The following is a 26261-nucleotide window of genomic DNA, read 5'->3' on the forward strand; positions in this document are numbered from 1 at the left end:
GTTCATATGGATTTACAGGATCATTTCAAAGGTTCAAATGATTACGACAGATCGTTTGTGTTTCATACCAATGCATCCGGCGAGGGATTTTTGTTTTGTTTTCTTGGCATATTACAATAGGGGGAAACAATTTGGCATAAATACTATCTGAATAAATAAGAATTTAACAATATGGGAGGTGCAAGACTGTCTACAGTTTATTTCCAGACAGAAGATTGAAATTTATTGGAAACAGATTTCTGCAGTGACTGACCAGTACTGCCCCACTTTCCCTGCAATCCTTATGACAGACAGACTGCCTGCCTCACATTAATTCACTTCACACTATTTCTATCGATCCACAGTCGGCTCCCTAGTCTCTTTGCACACATTGCCTGTCTGGCTGCCTACATCCACATCAGCACATATACACAAAGGCCACAGAAAGATAACCTTTTGCTTTCCATTAAAGACACAGTCGCCATTTTTTTTCTATCTGCAGCAGCATCAGACATATAAAATATACCAGAATTTCTCTTGCCTGCTGGACAAATCGAGTGCTCAAAGGTTTCAAGAGCATTCGGTGTTATAGTCTAAAAAACAATCATTTCACATTTTAAGAAAAAGATGTTACTTTGGCCAAAGGAGATATGTCTGCATGGGTGGTGGTGGGTTGGGGTTGAGGGAGAAATCCTGGGACAATAGAAATGTACAGCAAAGAAATCTTTTTAAAAAGGCATTTCAAGTTGAAGAATCAACATTACCCAAAACAATTTGAGCCTCTTACAGCTATAATAAAAAAGAACACTTTCTAAAGTTCATATAGAACCAAACCTTCCACCATGTCCCAAACCCAGAACTGATTAGGCTAAATAAAATTGTACAGTAATTAAGAATTTCTCACGAAGATGTACTGTCAGTGCATATAGATTAACAACCACATCATAATGCTCACAGTGCCTCATCTTCGCAAAGAGCCAGGGACAAAAATCCTATCATCTGACAATATTGTTAAGGTACTGATATATACATGTATATCCTTTTCTTTTTTGGCAACAAGCTGATAACACTAATTTTGGGTTTCAGAGGTCCAAATAAAGAGATAGATTTATTGTTCAATCTACACTGCGTTATGTAGATGTACAAACTCCAAATTCCTGACAAAGTCAAAGTTCATAAATTGCCATCTGAGACAGAATTAAGGCTAGATGCTGTACTTTGGATAACATGCAAAATAAAGGCCCAAACCAGCCAGAGCCTTTACGATACAAATCTCCAAGGGTTTGTGACATAGGGGATTCTCCCTTTCTTGAATCTGCCAGAATTTTCTCCAGCCATTTCTAAGCCTCTGGCACTGTAAAAAATACTGCAGATGTCACAGATTAGATAGGCTTTTAACAATAGACAAATATGGTGCCAGATGTAAAGGCCACAAATGACAGTGGAAATAAGTTAAGATCGGGGGAGATACTTTGCTCAGGAAAGTTGTAAACCCTAAATCCTACCCCATTGCACTATGCACAATCCAAATAGAAATCTAGATTGCCAAAAAGCCTCTACCTTTCTCCAACATGCAATGCTCCTTGTGGACAAAGAAAGGCAGCTAAGAAACAAGAAGTAGTAGAATAGAGATCTTTCATCTGTCAAACAAAGACACAGCACCGTGCTACATTAATGGAGAAATACTTGGGGTGGGGGAGTTGGAACAAAAATCAATCACCACTGAACTAAAGCATAATATGAATGCTCAGATGAAAATCATAAAAATTGCTACATATTTGAATCGGCTGTGCTGAAAGTACTTTGTAGTAACTTTGAATGGGAACTGAACATGATATTTTATGGAGAAGATAATATTTATAGTGCAACCCTATGCAGGCCTACTTAGAAGTAAATCCCATAAAGTTTAATAAGGTTTACTCCCAGGATTGCAGCTTTTATGTTATAGGCAGCAAAAGATTTGTATTTTAGTTAGCTATGGAACAGTGCCAATCATTCATTATCAATTTTTAAACTGTTTTTATCACCTCCAATTCATTTTATCACTTTTGGATTCATTCTATCTAGCAATACCCACTTTCATCACCCCCTTTTATCTTTCCTAGCTTTTTTTAAAAAAACAAAATAAAATAAATCCTGATGGCTGTGTTCAAAAAGAAAGAACACACGGCTCAATCCAATGATTTTACAGCCCCTTCCACAAGGAGTGACCACACACACAATGCATGTTCTCAGTAAGCAAGATCAAAGGGTTGTGCAGCTCTTCTAAAAGGGTGCAAAATGATTTTAGGCAGGATGGAAAAAAGCAAGACTGCCCACCAGAAGAAGTCCTTGACACATATTAGGCTGTATCCAATGTTATTAGTCTAACTTAAGCTGCAGCCATTTCAATTGGACTACTCATTCCATACATTGCAACACGTAGCAAAAGTTTTTTAAAAAAACACCTTCCAGAAGCAATATGCAGTCCATTCTTTTGCATGCATTACTATGCCAGTACTGACAACCAAAGGTAGAATAAGAAGAAACTGCACACATCCAAACACAATGCCTGTAGCGGGCAGATAAAGCAACTGTCAGAATATTCTCCTCCACAGATTTCAGTGACTGCTCAAAGAAAACCAGACCCAGAAAAAGTAGAAATTCAGAAGATGCTCAAGGCATTAGCCTTGAGATGCAACATCTGCTATAGTTGCTGACAACTTTCAAAACTGCAACGGGGCAGAAATTACTGATACAAAATGAACTTCTACCACAAAGGCAAGTTACCCAATGAAACTTAGGAGGGCTGAAAAGTCTTAAAGCAATTGGGCATCGACTTTTGAGTCATAAGACTTTGACACATAAGAATATACACAGCTGAATACCAGACGTTTAACAATTAACAATTTTAGTGGCTGAAAAGTTGAAATTGTAGCCTACAATGCAAATTCCCCGCATCTTAGCAGATTTCAGGGATAAGTAAGACAAGTATTAAAACTCCATTAGTCTGGCTTCCGATCAAAGCAATCTTTGTCAAAAATAATGAAAACATCATCATCATCATCATCATCATCATCATCATCATGAAATCATCCCACTCAGCTTTGCTTATATGTTCTGCTTATTACAGCAATGTTAGGAAAGGATTGGGAGTGTATTTCTTTGAGAGCTCATCTGGTCCTGCTGTTCATCTTTCACCTAAAGTCATAATCCTCTCACTACTCCATCACAGCAGGCTATACGATAAGTTAAAAGGAAAATATAACATTATATGCGATCTGAATTTCTTTTAACAGGGATGACTGTAGGTCCTCAATAGACTCACATCCAAGTATTAATTTGGTTAAACAAATAGTTTCATACAATTTCACTCCTCTGTTTCAATTAGCAATATATTTCAACAGTTTGATGTGGTGTGCAAGTGACCATCCATTTATCCCCTAAATAGCTGGAGGAAATTTACCCAAACCACTGCAAGTGGCAGCTTAGGCATGGGCTAGTGCTTCAGGGACATTGGGACAGAGTTACAGCTGATGTTTGGTTTTGGTTATTCATGTGGTGCTGACAAAAGAAAAAAGAAACACGGCAGGAAGTAGCATTAAGTGAGAAACAATGGTGGGGAAACTGCTCAGACTTGCCTTCTACATCCCACTGATACACTAAATAGTATTTAGACTCTTTTCTTAGGAGACACCAGAGTCAGGAACAGGAGACAGGGATAGCAGTATGACTGAATCCCATTGAAGTTAAGGTGGTCACAAAGTAAGATTTAAGGATTCCATGCCAAAGACATTCACCAATCCCCTTTCCTTTGCCAATCTATCACAATCATTTCCTTTCTTGGCTGTGACCTCCCTTTCCAACCTCCTAAGAAACATACCCTATGCTGCCTGCTTTGTACCAAGAGAGGGTTTGGAGGATATCAGAGAACTGTCTTCTCCCAGCTATCTCAGCATGTTGGTCTTCTGCTTTGTCACAAACACAAGCTTCTTATCAAGCTAAAGAACATATATAATCATTGCAGTGGGATAGACCAGTGTAATGTAAGGAAAGCCCTGGTTCAACCTCACAGGAAACAATATCTTACTAGGATACCAAACCCCTTTCATGAGACTTTTATTGGTGGGTTCTGGATCTTTTAGACTATGTCCACTGTTTCATGAAGGTTTTTTTGCTCATCTTTCCATAGGAATAAATGAGACTGTTTCACTTTAAGGGGAAAAAGGCAGGTTGTACACCTGTAATTGTAGTTCTTTGAGTGGTTCCCTGCGTATTCACACACATGGGCTCTGCGCCTGTGCAGATCCTCAATTCAGGAAACTTCTATAACTAAGGATCTCTTAGGCAGGAACCCTCCGTCACTGTATTGCGCATATTGTAATCGCTCCTGCCCAACCGTTCAGTTCCTTGAGACCGCCTAATGTGGACTCGGATCTGAAGGTAATTATTATACCTCAGCACCAAGATCCATAAGGACATTTACACCAAAGTGGGGATGGTGGATAGGTTGTGTGAAAGCACAGATGACCGCTCGAAGTTACAAGTAACCAAATAAACCTGAATAGAAGAATACTTCAATCCTTTCACAAACAAGAAATCGACTAATACACTCCACTGACCAATGAAGGGGAACAAAATCAGAATCGCTCTCTTAATCCCACTATTCCCATTCACCCCAATAGCTCATTTGGGGGGTGGGGGTGGATAACACCAGTCAGAATAACGGTCCCATTCAGGTAAGGGAGAGCTGGATCTTGCAGAAGACTTGCTGGCTTCAAAGACATCTCCCCTTTGTTCCGATCAGACAGACCGCACCAACTCTGGAGATCTTTCCCGAGAGCAAGGAGCACTTGGAGGGAAGGTTGGTGGTGAAGGTGCTCTCAATGAATAGCCATGTACATAAGAAGATAGCAGCCCTTGCAGCTGCATCAGGGAAGGATCTTGTATCTCTCCCTCCAATGTCAATGCCAGATGATCCAGATTCAAAGGCGGTAGAGGTGCTGTCAGTACCAGCAGTGCTGGTAAAGTTGATATGGGAGAATCCAGTAAAGAGGACGGAGGTGGAATAAATGAATTTCCTGCGTGCTCCTCATCTGTTTTGTTCTTCTTCCTCATGGAATGCTTTGGTGTCTTTTTTTGGCAAATTCTTCACCACCAAAGAACACCCCGGACTTGGTGGATCTGATCGACCCTTGGTTAGAGTCAACAGTCGCAGTGACACAGGCCTCGGAGAAGTCATACTCGGAGGCTTAGCAGATGCCTCTAAAGAGCCAGAACTCTGCTCTTTTAGGGTATCCACTGCATCTATGGCTTCCCTCCCCAAAAAAGAGCTGCCTTCAGCCTGCCCAATCATTTTCTGCAGGCTTGCTTTGAGAAGTCCTGGACAAAATTCTAATATGTGCGTCAAAAGAAGACAAAACAAACACAATGAATGACCAACTTGGGGGAGGGTGTTATTTACTGCCACAGCACCTGCATTTGTGGAAACGAGTCTGCAGGGCCATCCACCTTGAGGCAGATAGCAATCAACAATCCCAAACGTGAAAAACAAATAAAAAACCAAAACTAAAGGGAGAACAACAGTAGTAGAAAAGAATAAACAGAAAAAGGTGAAAAAACCCTCCACCACAATGATAAGAAAGGTCAAACCTGACACAAGAAGTCCCTGTGGGACAACCAACAAGGTGGCCAAAAGAGAACAGAGGGGTTGGATAGGAACCCATTAGGACATGAGTAGTAGGTTGGTAGGGAAGGGCTCCTGCCAAAACAATCCTCAGCTATAGATGTTTCCTGAATGGGGGCACACCCAGGAAGAACACCCAGGGACAACACTGGGATAGAAATTAAACCTGCCCTACGTCCATTCTCATCTCTATGTGCCAGGTTAGTCCCTTTTTAGTTTATTACAAAAGATTCAATGGCAGCCATCAAGAATGGAACTTGCTCCTATTTACATAGCCTCACTCTTTGAGCTGCATTCACTCCTGTGTTCCACATGGTTATGCCTGAATACGATAGAACCCAAGAATCAGTGTGTGTGTGTGTGTACACTTTGGTCACTCTTGCCAGGGGACTTCATAGTCACTGAAAATAACCAACTGTGTGCAACAAAATAGTCAATGGTGCCCGACATGCAACACAACTCTGCACAGCGTTGGTTATTTCAACCGAATAACCAACCGTGGTGTGAAAAAGTCCCGACAGACGACACGATAAGCAACCATTGACTATTTAACTCACTGTTAACTATTTAACCCTCTGTTGGTTATCGTGTCGTCCGAACTCAGTCACCAAGTTGACTTCCAACACCCACACAAGGAAAATCTGAAAGTAGATCGCACTGTTCTATCACTATTGCTGCAGCAATATATTCACTGAAGTTAACTAAATCAGTTATGAGAGCTTGCTGGAAAACAACCCATAAGTGGCTATATGTTTGTTCACCGTTTTATACATATGGCTTGAATCCAACTCTTCCACACATGCAACAGCTCTTCCCCTTCCCCTGGCTCTTCCCCATCCCTGGCACACACACCCCATGCACATTCCAAATCTGCTTTGGAGGGTCTCCCAAACCTCCAGAGCACATTTGGTGGCATGCAAGGGGGCTGCCAGGAGGAGGAGACAGTCGGGGTTGGATACAACCCCTGGATTTGTAGAGTGATTAAAAGATGACAAAATACTATTAAACTGCAGAACATACTTATATTAGTACATTACACTGATTAAATCTCACAGTTTTATTTTATATAGCCATACCCAAGAAACGATCTTTAAAAGGTACAAGTGTTGGACTAATTTAAGAAGCAATCATTGCATATAGCCAGGGCTTTTAGAGAATTAACTTGTAAACATAAACTATGAAAAATATGAGTGAGAGCGATTAGTAGATTACAGAATTCCTATAATAAATGTTAAACGAGATGAAAAATTTCAGAAAAGGGTAGGCAGGCATACAAAGGACATCGATGCATTTTATAGTGTTTTATGTTATTTTATTATAATTTATTATTATAATAAAAAGTCTTAGCAGCCTGTACAGACTTTGGGGGTTGTCTGCACCAGTAAGGTACATGGAGCAACAGACACAGATGCTAGCTCTGATTTTCAGCAATGCATGCTGAATGTTTTCAGTTAACATGCAATTAAGACAACATTTTATATAACAAGTTCATAGAAAATATTTTTAATATTGGATTTGTAATATGGTTAAGAGTCCTAATAAACTATTTTTAAAAAATGGCAAGACATACATGCACTCCCTATGGCTAAGGATTGATCGTTGGTGGCTAATTCAAGATAGCTTTTTCACATACAGCTCATCATGTACAGCACAATTCTATGCATATTCACTTGGAAGGAAGTCCCACTGTGTACAATATGGCTTACTGCCTAGCAAATTTAAGTGAATTCATTCTGAGTGTGGAGAATTATAGCCAGTTACACTCTCTCTAATCATTAAAGGACTTATAGTTTAATCTTAGTGCGACAAAATCTGGCAACTTTGGTTGAATTTGCATTTAGGTTTGCATTTTTAAAGGTAATCAAGTACATACGAACTTTGATCAACATTTCTTTACAACATCTACTACGAAGTTTGTTTGTTTAAATGCCCAAGACAATACACAGCCAGCCCTCATGTTTTCTTGATCTTGAGATTGGGTCAAAAATGCAGACCCCATAGTTACAACATCTGGCTTAACTTTTTTCTTTCTTTCCCCAACCGCTACTTTTTGTACACCAAACCAATTAAGATTGCTGGAGAACCCAAAATATGCATACTATTTTATGACATTGTGTTGGGTCCTAGTAGAAGTGCCAACTGTGGAGTTTGGATTCTTTAAACAGATATTTCAAGAGTTCCAAATGACTTGGTTTTGTTCATGTATATCCTGACATGTTTTGCTAGATGTCCTGATCATGATGATGCCTCCAGAGAGAGATTTCATCTCTCTAATGAATGTAATGTGTCAAGGGTTAAAGATGGCTTCTCTGCCAAAGGGTGGCTACATGTGGCTATATGCCAGATTTGCATTCCTTCATGGTGGACATCATGTCCTAGCAGACAAAGGGAAAAACTTTCGACCAATAGAGCATCGAATGTAATCTATGACTCATTGAGATTGTGCACCGAGAACAAATGAATCTCACAGTATATATAGGCCCTGACTACAAGAGGGTGTTAGTTTCTTTCTAACCCTTCCATTGGTCAGTTCTGGTTTAGCAAGTTAAGTTACATTCAATTTTCAAGTTAAGGTGCACAATCTCAATGAGTCATAGATTACATTCGATGCTCTATTGGTCGAAAGTTTTTCCCTTTGTCTGCTAGGACATGATGTCCACCATGAAGGAATGCAAATCTGGCATATAGCCACATGTAGCCACCCTTTGGCAGAGAAGCCATCTTTAACCCTTGACACATTACATTCATTAGAGAGATGAAATCTCTGTCTGGAGGCATCATCATGATCAGGAGGGGCGCCACCACGCTGAAGGCTCTTCCCCTGCTGGATTCCAATCGGAGGATGGATCTAGGTGGAACCACCAGGAGCAGGCCCTCGGATGACCTCAACGTGCCCTAAATCAGGCCTGCACAACATAAAGTCTCTGGTGCCAACAGTAACCCCCTCACTGATCATTTGCAGTCACCTGGAAGAATTCCAAATTCCCATTATTTGAGGCCTGTTCCAACAAAGAGATGGGAACTTCTATGTTTTACTCAGGCCTGTTAACAAGAAGGGTTGTGATGGGAGAATGCATGTATTATTCCTCCTCTCCCTATATTTCAAAGGAATGCAGTGGAGTTGGTGCCAGAACTCATATATGTTGCACAGGCTTTCCTATGACTGAGGCTTCCCTAGATGTATGAATTGCAGGGAGATCCCGGAAGAATGAAACCTTGTATGCCTTTGCTGTGGTCAGCAACTAAGGCAGAAGTGGGAGAAAAATGAAGCAAGGATGGGTTTTTAAAAAGCATAGTGAGCGAGGAAAGAGGCATCAGGCCGGGGGTTGCAGAGAGATTTGTAGGGTGTGGATATAGAAGAGAGAGAGAGACTGTACGTGCTAGAGAATGTAGATGTAAGACGCTGACAGGGCTGACTTCTGAAGGTGGGGAACCGACAGAAAAATGACGGCGTGTCAGAGAGTTTGTCTATTTCACGTTCGTCTCTGATGAAAAGTCCTGATGTCAGTGACAGAGCAAAATGCTCGGCTCACCAGCAGTGTCTGTGACAAACACTTCCCCCAAAAACTAGTGTGCAGCTCTCGTTCATACAGATGTAAAGCTGGCTCAGAAAGGTTTGAGTTGGGCACCCTATCTCTACCAACATCTACCATCTTGAAGAAATATTACATTTTGATACTGGACAGAAAAATAGACGTGAAAGGTATTCACGTGTTTTGAGTGCTAAACACGGAGATCTAGAAGTCAGAGGACAAGTTCACATGACTTTAAGAACAGCATCCCAAACTTCTCCCGATCAGGTTACAATCTAGAACCAGAAAGAAAGGAAGAAAAAAATGGTTCCATACATGGCTTAAATGCTGCTCCAGGCGAAAGAAACTGACAAAAACAGTACACAGTAATGAAAGTCAGAGTGGTAATCAACTACCATTACACCTGATCATAACTGCTTTCCTTCCTTCCCTGATTTAATCAACAACACAGGCCAAACAAGAGCCCTGCTAATCTTGGTCTCATTCAGTGCAAAACCTTGAAGGATCCTCTCCACCATATATCCTATGTGCCAAATAAGGCAAAAGAACCAATGGAAAAGAGCAAGCCAGGATCCAGAAAATCCTGCACATAACATACTCATGAAGGACTTCTGCACAAAAGCACAGGGGACAGGGGGAGGGTGAAGAGATTTTCCTTCCAGAAGGATCCCTTGTACTTCCTGGGATGTTCTTCCAGAGGGCCCCTCCATGCATGCACAGAGCAAGCACATAGGGCACTCTGGATCCTGGCCTTGGTACTTATTTATTTATTTATTTATTTATTTATTACATTTTTATACCGCCCAATAGCCGAAGCTCTCTGGGCAGTTCACAAATGGCGGTTCACTTATACAAATACATGACCCAAAAGAGAGAGGAAAATTGCACAGCTATCAAAATTTGCAAGCACCATGTAATTTAAGTAAACTTATCGTTAAAACAAGCATCCAACTGTGTCCAAGTTTCTTTCATTTCCTACTTTTTAATAACAAGCACCTAGTCCACTAATAGGTGCAGGAGCTCCAGTGCTCACAAAGCATTCATCCAGTTTTGATTTTCAAACGTCCTTCACAGTTTGGGACTATGGTAGTCCCAAATATTCCAACCTACGTGGACTTTGAAATCATTGTTGAAGGTTCTTCTTCAGGTGCTCCTGCCAGGAGAGGTACTAGATGGCTATGAATGAAAAGGGCCTTTTTGGCGGTGGCAACCGGGTAATGAAATGCCCTCCCACTCCCAGGGAGGCTCGCCTTGCTACTTTTGTGCCTTTGGGGCATCAGTCAAAGGCATTTTGATTTCCCAGACCTTTGAAATCTTATTGGAGTTTTTAGAATCTTGTTCTTCACTACCTTATTTTTATCCTCCGTGCTTTTTAAACAAACTTGCTCTGATTCTAATTTGAAGTTGTTTTAATCCTGCATTATATTTAGGTATTACTTATTTTATTGTAAGTATTTTTTTAAAACTCTTTTTACTGTGTGAGCCACCCTGAGAACTTTTTTGTTACATGGCACAATCAAATAATATAAATAATAATAATAATAATAAATACTTTACTATACACGTGGACTCCAACACCACCTGCCCCAAACCAAACCCAGGTAAACATATTTTTTAAAAAGCTCTCTAAACACTTGGTCCATTCAGGGATATGTTCCCGCATTCATGTGCTGTGTTTTGTAAAGCTCATTATTTCCATTAGCATTATAAAAAGCTCACTTCTTCAGCAAATCAGAAAAGAGACTAATGGCACAAATCAATATCATACTCTTCAGCATAACCAATATTAGGCCATTTATCACAACAATACTCAGTAACAGGACTAATACTAAGAAGCTATCAGCAATTTCAAACATTCCACCCTCACACCCGTGTGCTCTCTCTCCCCCCTCTCTTTAAAAACAGTTTGATGAAACTTTCCTATGAGGCAATCTGTGTCATAAAAAAAACCTCATTTTCAAATTGATCACATTTAACAAATGTTCTACAGAGTTTTAATTGCAACCAATTCTGGCCTGTTATCTGCATACGATTAAGCCCAGCACCTAAATCGTACCAGCAAGGGTATTTGAACAAAAGCTATCCCACCAGGGGAAAAAAACACAGACATTTACAATGGGCTACATGAGACATCATGACAAACCACATTTCAGGAATCTTCGTTATGGTTTAGCGTGATAACTTAATTCATGAACTATGTTTTGCACTCTGCCAGCAAAACCGAAATCATGATTTATGAGAGGTAGGGTTTGCAAACCATGGTTTGTGCTAATTAGTGTTTGGCATAGTATATAAATAGATCAACAATAATTACAGCTGTCCGTCTGCTTCCAGAGGCTTGCGTACCATAAAATAATGTCTTGCTATAGGATTACAAGATGATAAGAGTTGTTTTTGCAGGCACTGTCTACATTTGTTTGCGGTTCTATAATTAAAACCGCAATTTTATGCATGTTTAGACAGAAAAAAAGTCCTACAATGCCCAACGTTCCCCAGCTAGCCATCTGGGCTAGGGAATGTTGGGAGTTGTAGGACTTTTTTCTGTCTCGGCATGCATAGGTTTGTGCCTTTTGTTTGTTTGGATGTGGTTTTTAGTTTGTTTGTTTTTTAATATGAATGTATAACTAAATATATCACTTATGCAAAATAACTGGTTGGATTCAGACTTAGATATACTTACAGATGACCCATTGAAATCAATGACTTAAATCTAATGTCATGCTAGTGGAAATCTTCTAGTGTGATGGAAATTTCTCCCTCTCTCCTCCGACCTGCAGCCCTCTATGCAACCCTAAAATCTGCTCCAAAGGGTTTCCCAGCCCCCCAGAACAGATTTTGAGGGTGCACGGAGGGACAGGGGAAATCACCCCTCTCCTAATTCCACTGACAGAACTGTTTCCAGCAGCAAAATGATAGCGTTGAATCCAATCCCATGGGAATTCAGTTAGTCATGACTAAGGATTCACTATGGCTGGATCGAATCCAATATTTAAATGTCAAAATACAAAACATAATTTGATTGCCCTTTTTATAGCTAGTTTTTATTCCCTTTTATAAAAGTTTCCTTTTCATATAAATGCTTTGTATATTTTTATATCGTATAGTGCCTCCGGAGAAATATTTATATTTGAAATCCATTGGGTTCAATAAATATATTTCTGCACACCTGGCAGCTTCCCTCTCTTCTTTTTCTTGTGCACTCAACAAAACCACATGATATATTGCATTTGTTAAGTCTTTACAGTGCCATAAAGCTGATGGTTGTTTTTGCTACAACAGACTGACATAGTTACCCCTGGAAGTGCATCATAATCTCATGACTCAGGGCTAATTAGCATGGCCACTTATTTATTTATTACATTTATATACCACCCCCATAGCTAGAGCTCTCTGGGCGGTTTACAGAAATTCTAAAATGAGATAAAAACAAGTATACAAAACTTAAAATTCTAAAACACAGAACGTACATACATGAAGCATTAAAAATCATTAAAATAAACATGTGGGTGATTAAGATGTGCTGTCATATGCCTGGGCAAAGAGGAAAGTCTTAACCTGGCACCGGAAAGATAGCAGCGTTGGCACCAGGCGAGCCTCGTCAGGGAGATCGTTCCATAGTCTGGGGGCCACCACCGAAAAGGCCCTGTCCCTCGTTGCCACACTCCGAGCCTCTCTCGGAGTAGGCACCCGGAGGAGGACCTTAGATGTTGAACGTAGTGACCGGGTATATTAATGTCGGGAGAGGCCTTCTGACAGGTATTGTGGTCCCAAGCCGCAAGAATCACAACAAGGAACTACTTGTTTTCAATATCCATGTGGTGAAATCGGTGACAGTAATGATGTGAATTCTGCTAGTCAGACCCCACCACCACCACCAAAAGATCCATGTCAAGTCGTACTCTAGACTATTCTGGAGTTTGGCCTGGCTTTACATGGGTTTGTTTTGCCCCTAATTCACCCCTGCAAAAAGTTATCATGGCTGCTGCACCCAAATTTAGAAGCAGTGGGGTTATCAGGAGTGCAATAGATCCAGCCCAATATGGGCCCAAAAGTAAAACCATTATTATTATTATTATTATTATTATTATTATTATTATTATTATTATTATTATTATGTGCATTTATATCCTGCCTTTTTCCTCCAAGGAACTGAAGGCAGTGTACATAATCTTCCCTAAGAACGTAAGAAGAGCCATGCTGGGTCAGACCAAGGTCCATATAGTCCAGTATTCTGTTCGCACAGTGGCCAAACGGATGCCCCAATGGAAGCTCACAAGTAGGATATGAGTGCAATAGTACCCTTCTGCCCATGCTGCCCAGCAACAGGTGTGCATAGGCTTACTGCCTCTGTTACTGGAGGTAGCACATAGCCATTAGGACTAGTAAGCAATGATAGCCCTATCTAGCCCCCTTTTAAAACCATCCAAATTGGTGGCCATCACTACATCTTGTGGTGCAAAATCCATAGTTTGACTATGTGCTGTGAGAAAAAGTCCTTCCTTTTATTTCTTCTGAATCTGACACTAATCAGCTTCATGGGATGAACTTGGTTCTGGTATTATGAGAGAGGGAGAAAATGTCTCCCTAACAATTTTCTCCACACCTCCGAAAATGACATGTTTACTTAAAAGGCGGTTTCAAAAAGGGAATCTAATCTGTGGTTATGAAGCTAGCTTGTTTCAAACAAACCATGGTTAAGATTAACCATCATTTAAGGTTTCATTTCATTTATTCCATCTCTATACCGCCCAACAGCCCAAGCTCTTTGGGTGGCTCAGGCATAACACTAAACTGTATCTAAAACAAAAACAGGAACAAAAGCTTCTCATCTCCTCCTGCAATCATACTAGAAGAGGAGAGGAATGAGGGAAGTGAACAAGGCCAAGGCTTACTGAGGCTAATTCTGCTCATGATAAACGATGGCTTATCATGACATCTGAACGTAGGCAATCTCTTAGCCAATCTAGTTCTTCCGTATAATTGTTTGACACGAGTAATATTTGTGCGAAACGTAAGGCCCAAAACCTTAAGGTTATTTTTTACTGAAACTTGTTCATGGAACAGCATAGAATGACCCTATGTAGATCTAAACTATATATCCCATTTAAATTTAACAAGATCATTATATATCTTTGAAAAAAACAATTGGCATTTAACATACAAAGCACGCTTGACAAAAAGAAATTCAAGATTTTGTATTTGGTCACCCTGATGTAGCCTTTCAATTTCCCCTTATCCTTCCCCATAGAGAACTGAAAGGAAGAGGATCTGACCTATACCAAGGTCCTGTAGCCACCCCAAAAGACCAACTGTGTTAGGGAGCTGTATGAACACAGCATAAGACCAGAGGACAACAATTCATGCAAGGCAAGCTAAGGATGCAGAGGGATCCACACACAGAAACCTGGTTCTCCATACATTTGATACTGGATCAATAACTGTATTACACACACACACACACACACACACACACACACACACACACACACACCTACAGAAGAATCTAGTAGTTGGAGAATCTACAGAAGAATTCCAGTAGTTGGAGAACAGAACAGGCCTTTTTCTCTAGTAGCCCAATATTACAGAAATGGGCACGGACAGCTTTTGAAAGATCCCGCAAAACATTTGAAAATGTTTTGTAATATGTATATTGTCTTGCTGGATCCATTTTAGAACACTAAATGCGCCAAATGTAATACTATTGTTCTCTTCCAATATCATTGATTTTTTAAAAGACAAATAAAAAGGGGTTGGAGCGGGCTTTAATTTGACATAAATTTTAATTGTTACTTGCAACATACCTCTTTAATGTTAACATTTTATGCTAGTGAACTGAAACACTTTCGTCCCTCCATTACTGTGCATACCACATCTGGCAACAGCTGTAGTTGCTAGTGTAGGGACACATATTATTGCAATGACGGGAAGTCGTGGTAACACATGAATAGCATCTACCCAACATCAAATGCCTTCACATTCACCAGTCCTCAACATTTACTTCGTAGTGCCATGACTCACAGAATGTGGCTATAGTTCTAATTAACTTTTTCCAAACAAGTGCATACACAAAATAAGGTCAAGTTTTCCCTATGAAATATATTAATTTCTACAGTTACTTTAGCGATATATTCTGAAATTAACCAAATGCCACCATGTAATATCTAGATGGAGGGCCTTCTCAGTGGCAGCACCTACCCTCTGAAAAACCCTCCCCTATGCAATTCGGGAGGCAGAAAGGATGTGATCTTTCAAATGCCTCCTTAAAACACACTTGTTCACTCAGGTTTTCCCAGGCCTGTAATTAAATTAATCATGCTGCTCCGTCTTACTGTTCCTCATGTTGCTAGAATTGTTTCTAATACTGTATTTTAAATGTGATTTTAATTTTAATATTTATATGCAAACCGCTTAGGGATTTCATTATATTTAGCAGTATACAAATATCACAAATATATAAACACATTTCTTAAACTTTGGATTACATGGATAATACTTACGTGATATAACACTGTCCATATACTGTGGTAAATAGGGAGCCCACATGTCAATGGTTTCCTTCCTCCCTGCCTGTTCAATTCTTCTCAGTTCTGCTAACAGCAAGGCCTGGGCAGCTTCTCTGACCTGCAAATCCAATCAGAACAAGTGTTTGCAATGGGACTCCGTAATATCCATGTGTATTTGTAAACTCACCCAAGCAAAAGTCTCTGGGCTTCAAAAAGTGTCTTTAGTTAATCAAGTTAAGGGATAATTCTAGGGGAAAACATGTATAATGCAGGGAAACAAAATAAATTGTATATTGGCAGCTAATGATAACTTATCCAGGCAAAGTCACAGTTTGTAAGATAAATAGCACTCTTTTAGAAATGCTCTTTTTGCAGATCTAGCAAGTTGAGACCCTGATATGCCTCTATCATCCATTTAGGCACAAGAGAATTGTTCAGAGGATTATTCTTTTTAGTCAATTCAGTGACACAGAAGTACTCCTAGGTCCACCTCATACATTATATGAGCAGCAGAACAGGAAGAGCTGCTGTCTTATGGCTTCTCCCCATCCTGATCTGGCAATATGTAGTTGGAAGAACCATATGGGCAAGGCTAATGAAATGAAAGAGTCTCAAACAGTTATGAGTAAGCTTGCAGGGTGGAAATCACCTGATTCCAGTAGGAAGAGTTTACCAGAGCATCAAGGAAAGCCACCACTGAGAAGTTGCAACCTCACCATTGTACCAGCATACAAACTGGGCCTTAGCCATGGTTTAACAAGTCAGGCATAATTGGCTCAGTTCAGACAACACATTTCTCAACGGTGGTTTTAGAACTCCACAGTGGAGTTTTTACCAACTGTTGAGAAATGTGTTGTCTGGCGGGAAACCTCCCCCCCCCCACACACACAGTGTTTTTTTTAGAAAACACTCGATGCTTAACATCCACGCTGTGCAGAGGAGAGTTCCTCCACAACTGTTGTGTTGTGTGGAGGGCTCCGTGGAATTTCCTATTGCATTGAGTTGACTTTTCCCACTGGCTACAGAGTTCTCTGGCAAGAGCGGTGAAAGGAGCGATTGCTGCTCGAGGAGAGCTGCTGGGATTGTTTTGGGTTTTTTTTGCAGCAATGGCTGATGGGATACCATTAGGAGGACTGAGGGAGAAGAGAGGGTGGAGGAACCGTCAATCAAAAGTCGCGTTGCCTTTTACTCAACTCCACGGTAGCCCACAGTCACACAATGGTGGAGTTAGAACATGTTGTGTGGGGAGTACCCACTACAAACTCAATCGTTCAGTGGAATTTTCCCACTGGATAGAGAAATGTGTTGCCTGAACTGAGTCGTTGAAAATCTGCCATTGGCTAGAGTCACAGAACAGAGTAATCTCTTAAAATACAAGTATGGAACTTTAAGAGTTGCTAGGTTGCATGAAGCTTCCAACAATGATCTGTCATTCCAGCATTCATGAGATTTAAACCTGAAATGTTATGAATTTTGCTAGGTGTTCACCAGCCACATTGGGGGGGGGGGACCCACCTTCTTTCTGCCAAGCCTTTGGGATGAGGCAGGCTAGAAGCTGAAATAAAAGATTAGACAGGCACTGAGCAAGGTTTTATCAGCCATGGTGTGCATGGACTCCACCACTACTGCACAATTCCAGCAGCAGATTTTCAATTAAGCCAAGGACCAGCTTAAAAACTCTACTGTAAATGTCACAGGTCTGCTCCTCATATATTTCTTTTAAAGCTGCACAATCAACATATTTTTTTTTGCCACAACAGCATAGATGTGGTGTCAAGGCCAGATAGTCATTTATCAAAAATAGTACATGCCAACCCCATTTGCTGGCTAGCAGAGTTACATTCAAACAACTCAGCAGCCTCTCTATAAAAACTAGCTTGAAAAACCTCTTAGCTGAAGGCCTGTCTCCTCTTCACTAGAATAATAGAAAATGGTTCTAGAATTTGAATATGTTGGAAACCTGATTGCAGACGTCAATTATGTTGTTTTAATTTCTGTCTAACATTATCTATATATATATATATAAAAATTAAGGGTGTGAAATCCTATTATGAATTCAAACTCAGAGGATTACAAACATCCAGTGCAGAGCAAACAGAATGGCCAAGGTGATCATCATTATCTCCACAGCTCCTCCCACTCTGCATTTTAGTTAGACAGGCTTTTTTGCCTGTGTGGCCGGGGGCATTCCAGAGGGGGAAGAAAGGAAGCTGGAGAGACCTCAGAATAGCTTGTATCCCAGTCTCCCCAGTCCCCTCTCCTCCACACCCACTAAAACACCCCTTCTATCCACTCTCCGAGATCACTTTTCCGACCTGAGAGAAGCAGCCGGTGCAGTTCTCTCTGCACTGGCTGCAAGGGGGAGGGGCGGAAAGCATGGATTCCCGACCCTGACGTCAGAGCTCTGTCTCTGATCTCGGATCCAGGAATCCGAAGTACCCTATGGTCCCCCAGATGCTATCTAGGGCCATAAGATAGTTCTCTAAATGGCACGTATCAGAAATTAAAACTGTTGCCTAGGAAAAAGTAATACTAATTTTAAAACAAACCAACCAACATGCATATCAACATTTAACATCAAAGAAATATCTTCAAAGGGTTCTGATCTCCATACATGTCTCCCTCTGTCATCCTCTCCTTTTAAAAATAAGCATAGTGTTATTGAAAAGGATAAAAACTAAGTTTACAGCAGTTATTGAACTGCTGATGCATGAAGAGTAAACTAACGATGTGCAGCTTAATCCAAATATATTGAAACGGTACGTAGCTTATGGGAACAGAGGCTTTTGGTATTCAAAAGTGGTTCCATCTGTTCTGATGGAACAACAACGACATCCAGTGGCCGGCGAGATTCATCATGCCCTTTGTATTAATCCTGTTCTCTGAAGTCTAGCTTCCCATTTAACTACAATATACTGTTGTCATACAGGGATATTAACTCTCCATTTTACAAAAGTGACCTGCAAATTGAATTGCATATATCTATATATAAATCCAACCTTTAAACCAGAATTATAGTATACTTTTCTTGGAACAATATATCCAACATAAAAATAATATTCCCCACGTTGGCCAACACATTCATTCCCTGCCCCCACCCCGCTGCCTTCAATACCAAAAAAAAAAAGTACCTCCAAGCATCGATCTTGCCATCTACGAGCCAACATTTCAAGGAGAGGTGGTCTAAATTTATCCAGGCCCAACAGGTCAGGGAGCATAACACAATGCATAGCAGCAAGCTGACTCCACCCTGTTAAGATACAGGGAAAACATATAAAAACTGCCACCCCAGAGGCAATCAAGTACATCATTCAGAACATTACCATGGTTTGCCTGCACACAGTGAGTACTTTTTAGAATAAATTATATCTCAGGCAGCATATTATAATAAGTGAATGGATGTGAGCCTTTCTTCCTGATCATAAAGGCAATAAAAATTATTTGAAGTTCATATTAACTACAAAAGCTTTATATTGTTGCCTTTGCTTCTGCCTTTCCATCTCATCTGAGAGGGGAATCTGCTGTTCTTAGCATATGAGGCTGGAAACACTTCAGCCAAGGTAGACAAGCTAGACATAATGGGGCACTACGTCAAGAAATACCCCACACTCAATGATTATCCTTCTATAACATACACTTGCGTAACTTATTTTCTAAAGCAACTAAGAACCCCCATTATTGAGATAAAGCTGGGGGCTGTTGAGAAAAGGGCTGTGTGTCAAAAGCCATGAGAAGAATACTGTTTTGTTTCTTCTACCCTTCCTACTGACCTCCTCTGGGCCCCCAATGATGGTCATGATCCAAAACCACGCCATAGTTCAATCCCATACATACATCTACAACGCATTGGATCCAAAGGTGTCCTTCCATATGCAGAAAACATCTTCACTTCAGAGAAACCATGGGTACAAACATGCTTGATATATTTATATTTATGACTCGATGCCTACTTTTGCACATAATGATCAGTAAGGATTCCTGGCTAATTCTGGCTTACTATAAATGAATGCAGTCCATTCACTTTTCCCTTCACACGAATGGGTAAAAAATTAGATAGGAAGGGAGAGATTATCATGACCGGCTTGTGGGTTCCTGGTTGACAGCTGGTTGGCTACTGTGTGAACAGAAACTAGATGGACCCTTGCCTGTTCCAGCATGGCTCTTATGTTATTATGACACCCAAATGTGGGGTCCTAGTTTGTTGCTCCCAAACAAGCCAAAATTGTATGCCAGCAACAATGCTGGGGTGGATGCACTAGCAGCTATTTCCCTTCCACTCACAGTTCTTTGGATCCAAACCATAGTATCCCATTATAATTTAAATCTAAAAAGAGATAGATAGATAGATAGATAGATAGATAGATAGATAATGGCATGAACAAGAGATGCCATTTTTAAAACCATCACATTTCACTGGACTGGATACAAGATTCATGCTTCAACAAACCTTCCTCTTCCACCTAAAACCAGTTTATTTCAATCAATTCTCTTTTTCATGCTACAGATTTATTACATGGTTAAAGACACAGAAACACATGAAAACAAAGGCTGCAATCCTGCCCTGTGCCCACAGGTTCACAAGCCACCTCTAGCAACAGCACAGCTAGCAAGAAGTGACCTATCCTGTAGGAAAGAACATGGTACGGATGTGCTATCAGGCACAAGAAGAGAGGGAAGAAGAGGGAAATGGTGGGATTGAGTTAGCAGCTAAGAGAGGCTAACCTGGATACACAAACTCTAATCCCACCCTGGTTTTATTTGTAGAGGAAATTACATCTTGCTCAATGTTTTATATTCCTTCTTCATCGGTGTATGGAAGAAGAGCAATGGAGAACAATTAGCTACAAGCTGGTGGTTCAGATTTATGGCGGATTGTCCTGCATATTCAATGCCATAGCAGCAAGGCTGAAAAATACTGGCAATTCCGAAGCACAAGAATTATTATTATTATTACTACTATTATTATTATTTAGGGCTGCAACCTTGAATAATAATAACAAAGCAACAAAATAGTCAGGTACCACTATCAGTCTTTTGGGGATCATGGTGACCCTGCTATAAACTAAACTACATATCAGCAAATTACGTGCAGGATTGCAGCCAATATATAAAGCCAGACATGGACATTCAGCCATCAAAAACACTGAATTAAAAAAAAATCGCACACACGAAAATAATTCAACAGTAGCTTCTCAAGCCATGAGAAAAAACACACAAAGTTCTAAACAGTGCTACTCCACCAAAAGCATTAGGTTAAATGCTGCTTTTGATGTTCACTAATACAAGTTTTAAAAAGCAACTGGTTTTATAGTAGAATTGTTCCTCGGTCAATATGCAATACTTCAGAGGCTTATTTACAATGTTAACTATAGAAATTCATTTCTTACATGTTCTCATTATAAAGTTTTAAATACACCCAGGTTTGTGCACACATTACACTTTGTTTCACGTTTAGTTGGTTCTAATAGCTAGAGTTGAAGCAAAAATATTGTTTGCTGTGTTGAACAATATCTCCACTTCACTTTGCTTTTTTAAAAGCTGCCCTGCAAAAATATTTATTAAATTGCCTTTACTTTGCATTACTCTCATTTGCCCTCACATGTAGTTAAGTCTGTCTGGTTACATAGTATTATGGCATCGCTTCAATCACTGTGTAATACTGGATGGGATAACCATGAGACTAATCCAGAAAAAAGGGTGAAAATGCATACAAACTAAGTGATTGAGAGAAGTTCCTAAACTAGCAAAACTGAGTTTCGATTCAAAAATTGAAAATGGGCACATTTGCTACCATGTGGCAAATTTCATTTGTCCTTCAATCACTCTAGAAGTAAGCTGGATTGCTGCTTACTCCTAATGGATTTCTTCTAACCACTACTTAGAGGAAGACTTGAACCTACTAAGAATTAAATGAAGCACTTCTCTCTTAGCATGAAAACTAAGGAATACAAACAAGGAGGCTGTTTGCGCGTTACAGTGGCATTTGGCGGCAAACTGTGGTTTAATTAATAATTAATTAATGCACAATGTGAAGGATGCAAACCACTTCCAGTTTGCAGAAACAACCTACGAACACCACATTCGTAGGTTGCTGGCATGATGTATGAACCCAGATACTTTGGGTTATTCATGGGTTAAACAACCCAAAACTAACCTAAGAACAAACTATCAGTTAATTTGGTGTATGTGTTTTTAACCCATGAATAACCCAAAGTGTCCGGCTTCAGATGTCATACTAACAATCTACAAACTGGGTGTTCGCAAGTTATTGCTGAAAGCTGGTAGCGGCATGTGTTTCCCCACAAATTAATTAAACCACAAATTTGCCATTGAATGTTACGATCTCATGCAAATTAGGTTAATGTGTGCCCAAGCCAGACTCATTTGTGTTAATTGTTGGGAAATTATTGTCTATTTCACTGTAAAGGGAAAACTGAATTTTTTAAAAGACTCTCTGAAACTGAATTTTTAAAATGAGAACAACTCACACAAATGATAGAAAGCTTGTCCATGTGTTATACAGCAACATCCAAAATTACATGACCAGAAACATTACATGACGAGACTTCTACTCGCACAATGGGACTTCCCCTTCCTTTCCTCTGAAGCTCACCTCCCCCAAATCTTGTCCAGAAAGTACCCCAACCTTCTGGAAGAAATGGAGGGGGGATGCACGGGGACTGCTGGAGAAAGGGGAACCCATTCCCCAGTGGTCATCTGTTCCACTGACAGACAGACACAGGAATCCATAAGCAGTAAATGTTATCAAAATGTCTACAAGTAGTGTGATCTACAAATCTTTGAAACTGACACCCCTCCACTTGGAATCAACTTAGCTCCACTGCAGTTAACAAAGCTAAGCAGAGTTAAGTGCTCAATTTTTGGTCATTTGCAGATCACAATTACAATCTTTATAGTTGCCAAAAGTAACAGATTCACATATTAGCTGAAGGTCTTTCTAAAAGAAAAATTGAGCGGCACAGTACAAGCCTGTATCACAAGGTTTCAGATAAAATAATGTCAACAAAGCCCTTAAATATATTCCGATTGAAAAACAACAACCCATCATCTGTATTCAAAAATAAACCTGATTTTCATCAGTAGGAAAGTAATTCAGAAGGTAACTAATTTCCTTAAGCCCCAAAACAGTTCCAATTCAATTTCTCAAATCCTCATTCTGCAATCAGATATTTTAAATATGTGACTGTTCTCCCTCTGCCCCCTTCCCAGCACTAACATGAAAGAGGTTTGACAAATTGAACTTAAAGATCTTAATACATTAAATATAAATTTCTTTTCCAGTCAGATAAGTTAGCTGTTTAAGTGATATGCAGTCATCACTTAGAGGCGGCATGATCTGCCCCAAAGGCAGGGGAAATGAATTAAGACTAATCATTAGTTGCAAATAAAGGTTGCTAAGTGAAGCTTGTCTTCAAATTGCACAGTGAATGAATGTGTAGATTAAGAGAGGCATGTAACAACAATGAGAGAGCAAGTTAGTTAAAAGGAAAAAAAGGCCAAGTAGATAGAAACTGAGGCAAGAATACCTTCATTTACTAAGAAACAGGTATGTAAAGGAGGAGCAGGGTCAGAGCCAGAGTGATCAGCTTCGGTACTAGCAGAAACAGCAGGAGCAACTTGAGCAGGAAAGAAGAAATAAAGAGGAAAATGAAGACAGACGTTTCCAGAAAAGAAAAGACTGGTTAGTATTACCAAAGAATGAAGAAAAACAGAACTTCTCCAGGACTTTATTAACTGAAAGTATTACCATACAAAGACCTTCCGAAACGCGTGACAGTGAAAGCAAAAACAAACCAATTATAGAACGCGAGGAGATAATTTGTTGTCTTGGACTGCACCCGGAAATTTTACTCAAAGAACTATTGCAGCAATTCCATTTTAAGGAATGGGGAGTGCGCGAAAGTGTATCGTAACCCTGGCCACAGTTACACATGCCAACAGAAACCATGTGTCACTATGGGCAATACCCTGGCTGCCCTTAAAATGACATACAATTATAACCTTAAAGGAAGTGGATATAGTCATCCACACCAGACCCCCCTCCCCTCTTCCTGAATAAAGCCTAATTTTGAATGTTTTGACCTCTGAAAATTGTTTTAAGGCCAGGCGGAATAAAACACCTTGGAAACTAATCTCTTTAGGACCATGTTAAGATTGATTTAGTGTGTATTCTCAACTAGTTTTAGTGAAAGCCACTTAAAAGTTAATTGCTCAAAATAGTTTTTGCCAAATTAAAATTTCTGCAGTTTTACGAGGGCCATTTTGTGAATTGTGGTGGGGTCCTTATTTTTTAATGTGAAGGCAGTCCAAAGGCAGCCATAAACTTTATAGTTTCGCTAATGCTCCATGAATCAAATTATCATATGAAAGGACAGGCAGACCTTATGGCACACACCATTCTACAACCAGAGGTCAATGTTAAGATTTAGAGGTCACTAGCTGACACTTCCTTCTTGCAGGGAATTACCATATGTCATGCACAAGCATCTTCAAATTAATCCCTGTCCTTTATTCCATTGCAGAATGACAATAGGCCCAGGCTCCAGAACAGATTAAGCATTGTTTCCTGAATGGTATGTTTGGTTTTCATGCAGTGAACTTCTTTTGTCACTCTAAGACATCTGCATCAAAATTACTTCTTCTATGATTTCCACACGAATGCATCATGGTGGCACGCGTAAAGCGGTAAACCAGCTAGCATGTGTGGACCCCCACCCCCCCACCCCCCAAAAAGACGCACCAGAGTTGGTAAAGGACTCGCACTGATAAATGCATGGGCTTTCCAAAACGCGCACTCAGACTCCAATCGCAAGTTTACTGTTCGATAGTTAAGCTTGGCTCTTTTGTGATGAGAGTGGGGGGAATAGGACAGTCTCTCTGGTTGTCATTGTTTATATCAATCAGTGTAACTGAAAGTAACAGCAGCTGGCTTGGTGAGCCAGTAGCATTCGGCGCTCTGGCAATCCGAAAATAAACACTGCATGCATCGATTACACTCAGCCTCGCTCCGATATGCGCTAACTGCGCTACAAGTAACTAAGTTAAAGTCAGAAAAAAATATGTCACATGTCACAGGGGCCACTTCAAGCAACAGAGGGTTAATGAGAAACTCCTTAAATTGAGCATGTAGTCTACAATATGATACCTAGGACGGAGGCAAGGAGAGAAAACTGAGGATCAAGATTTCGTAATTAAAAATATTCTGGACATTTTTTTTTTTATGACTTATGTTTATTTATTGATGATCAGGGCAGAAATAAAGCAATTAGTCATGGATTCGATAGCATGAGTTATGAATCAAAGCTTTGCTCATTAATAGATATTCAATCGAGATGCCATTTTTGTACAGCTTCTCTGTGCACTTTGGTTTAGATAACACGGCACTGAGGACGTGTTTTTTGTTTGTTTTGTTGTTACAAAACAAGATTTGTCTGCTATTCAAAGAAGGAAAGCCTTTTTCATCATCGTATTGCATGCAGTGAAATACTGAAATATTTACTTTAATATCAATTCATTTGTCCACTAAAAGCAAGACAATGAAATGGCTGAAAGAGATCATTCACTTGAGAGTTAAGCTATTAAATTGACATTAAAGAAGACAAACATGTTTTCAGCTCCCCTACTATATTTGAAAAGGGAAACTTCATAGAAACGTCATTTGAGGACTCTACAGACTGCTGTGTGCATGCATGTCCAATTTCCAGTTTGCTTCTCATTTCACAACCACGCTACCACTTTTAGGGTTCATCTGCACTGAAGTTGAGCAATATGCAAATACACATGATTTATTGAATTTCAAAAACAAAACAAAAGATAACTTCATGACAAGGGATTACCTGGTCTACACAGGAGAGCCCTCCAACTTTGGCACAAAGGTGTTTGATACATGTATGAGACATTATAAGCATTTTTATACACAAAACCCACCACATTTTAGTAAAATATGTGATTATCCACTCACCTAATATGAACAACAATTGTCTGTAGGCAAGCATGTTTTAGCATGCACACGTTGAGTTGTGAAAGAGCTGGATAGTATAGTCTACATGGTCTGCAACCCTTCGGGAGCAATGCTAGAAGAACTAGCAAAAGCACTAAACAACCCTCTTTGCATTTTGGGGGCACTGAGACCTCGTGTTGAAGAAGCTTTGAGGGCTCAATCCTGGTTCAAACTAAATCCCGTGACCAGGGGATACAGCTCTTGTGTACACAAAACACCCAGCCGAATTACTGCAGCTCTTGGGTCAACATCATGTGCTAGATTTATTTATTTATTTATTTATTTATTTATTACAATTTTAACCCTAGAAACGCTTAGCAGTATCCAATACTGCCACAGCAACTTCCGCTAGTTTGGTTAAGCCCAAAGAATCTACTATTAGCGGAACAGGAACTCGGACTTCTTAAACTAACTCCAGAAAATAGCAGAAGCTCTTGTTTACAAAACAAGAAAGATCCGGGGAGCTTCCTTTCTGCAAGCTCTGCTGACCCACACCATTCTAGAAACATGTGTTTCTGCTCTTTCTGCTTGCTCCTGCAACTGCTAGCTCCCCGCTGTGA

At 40.0% G+C, this 26261-nt stretch overlaps 1 protein-coding gene across 2 annotated transcripts in view; it reads right to left on the minus strand.

Moving 5' to 3' along the window:
• The window catches only part of WDR7 (WD repeat domain 7), a 258462-nt gene that overhangs the window by 175433 nt on the left and 56768 nt on the right, over positions 1-26261 (minus strand). Inside the window, exons 17-19 of one of the 2 annotated variants that reach the window (XM_063128220.1) lie at positions 23228-23317; positions 18812-18930; positions 15675-15798 (exon numbers count right to left, since the gene is read on the minus strand). In XM_063128220.1, the coding sequence (XP_062984290.1) occupies positions 15675-15798; positions 18812-18930; positions 23228-23317 (333 nt within the window). The remainder of the gene's footprint in view (positions 1-15674; positions 15799-18811; positions 18931-23227; positions 23318-26261) is intronic. The other variant, XM_063128219.1, reaches the window with a different exon arrangement.

Source organism: Elgaria multicarinata, chromosome 6, assembly GCF_023053635.1.
Source record: "Elgaria multicarinata webbii isolate HBS135686 ecotype San Diego chromosome 6, rElgMul1.1.pri, whole genome shotgun sequence".
NCBI classification, from domain to species: domain Eukaryota; kingdom Metazoa; phylum Chordata; class Lepidosauria; order Squamata; family Anguidae; genus Elgaria; species Elgaria multicarinata.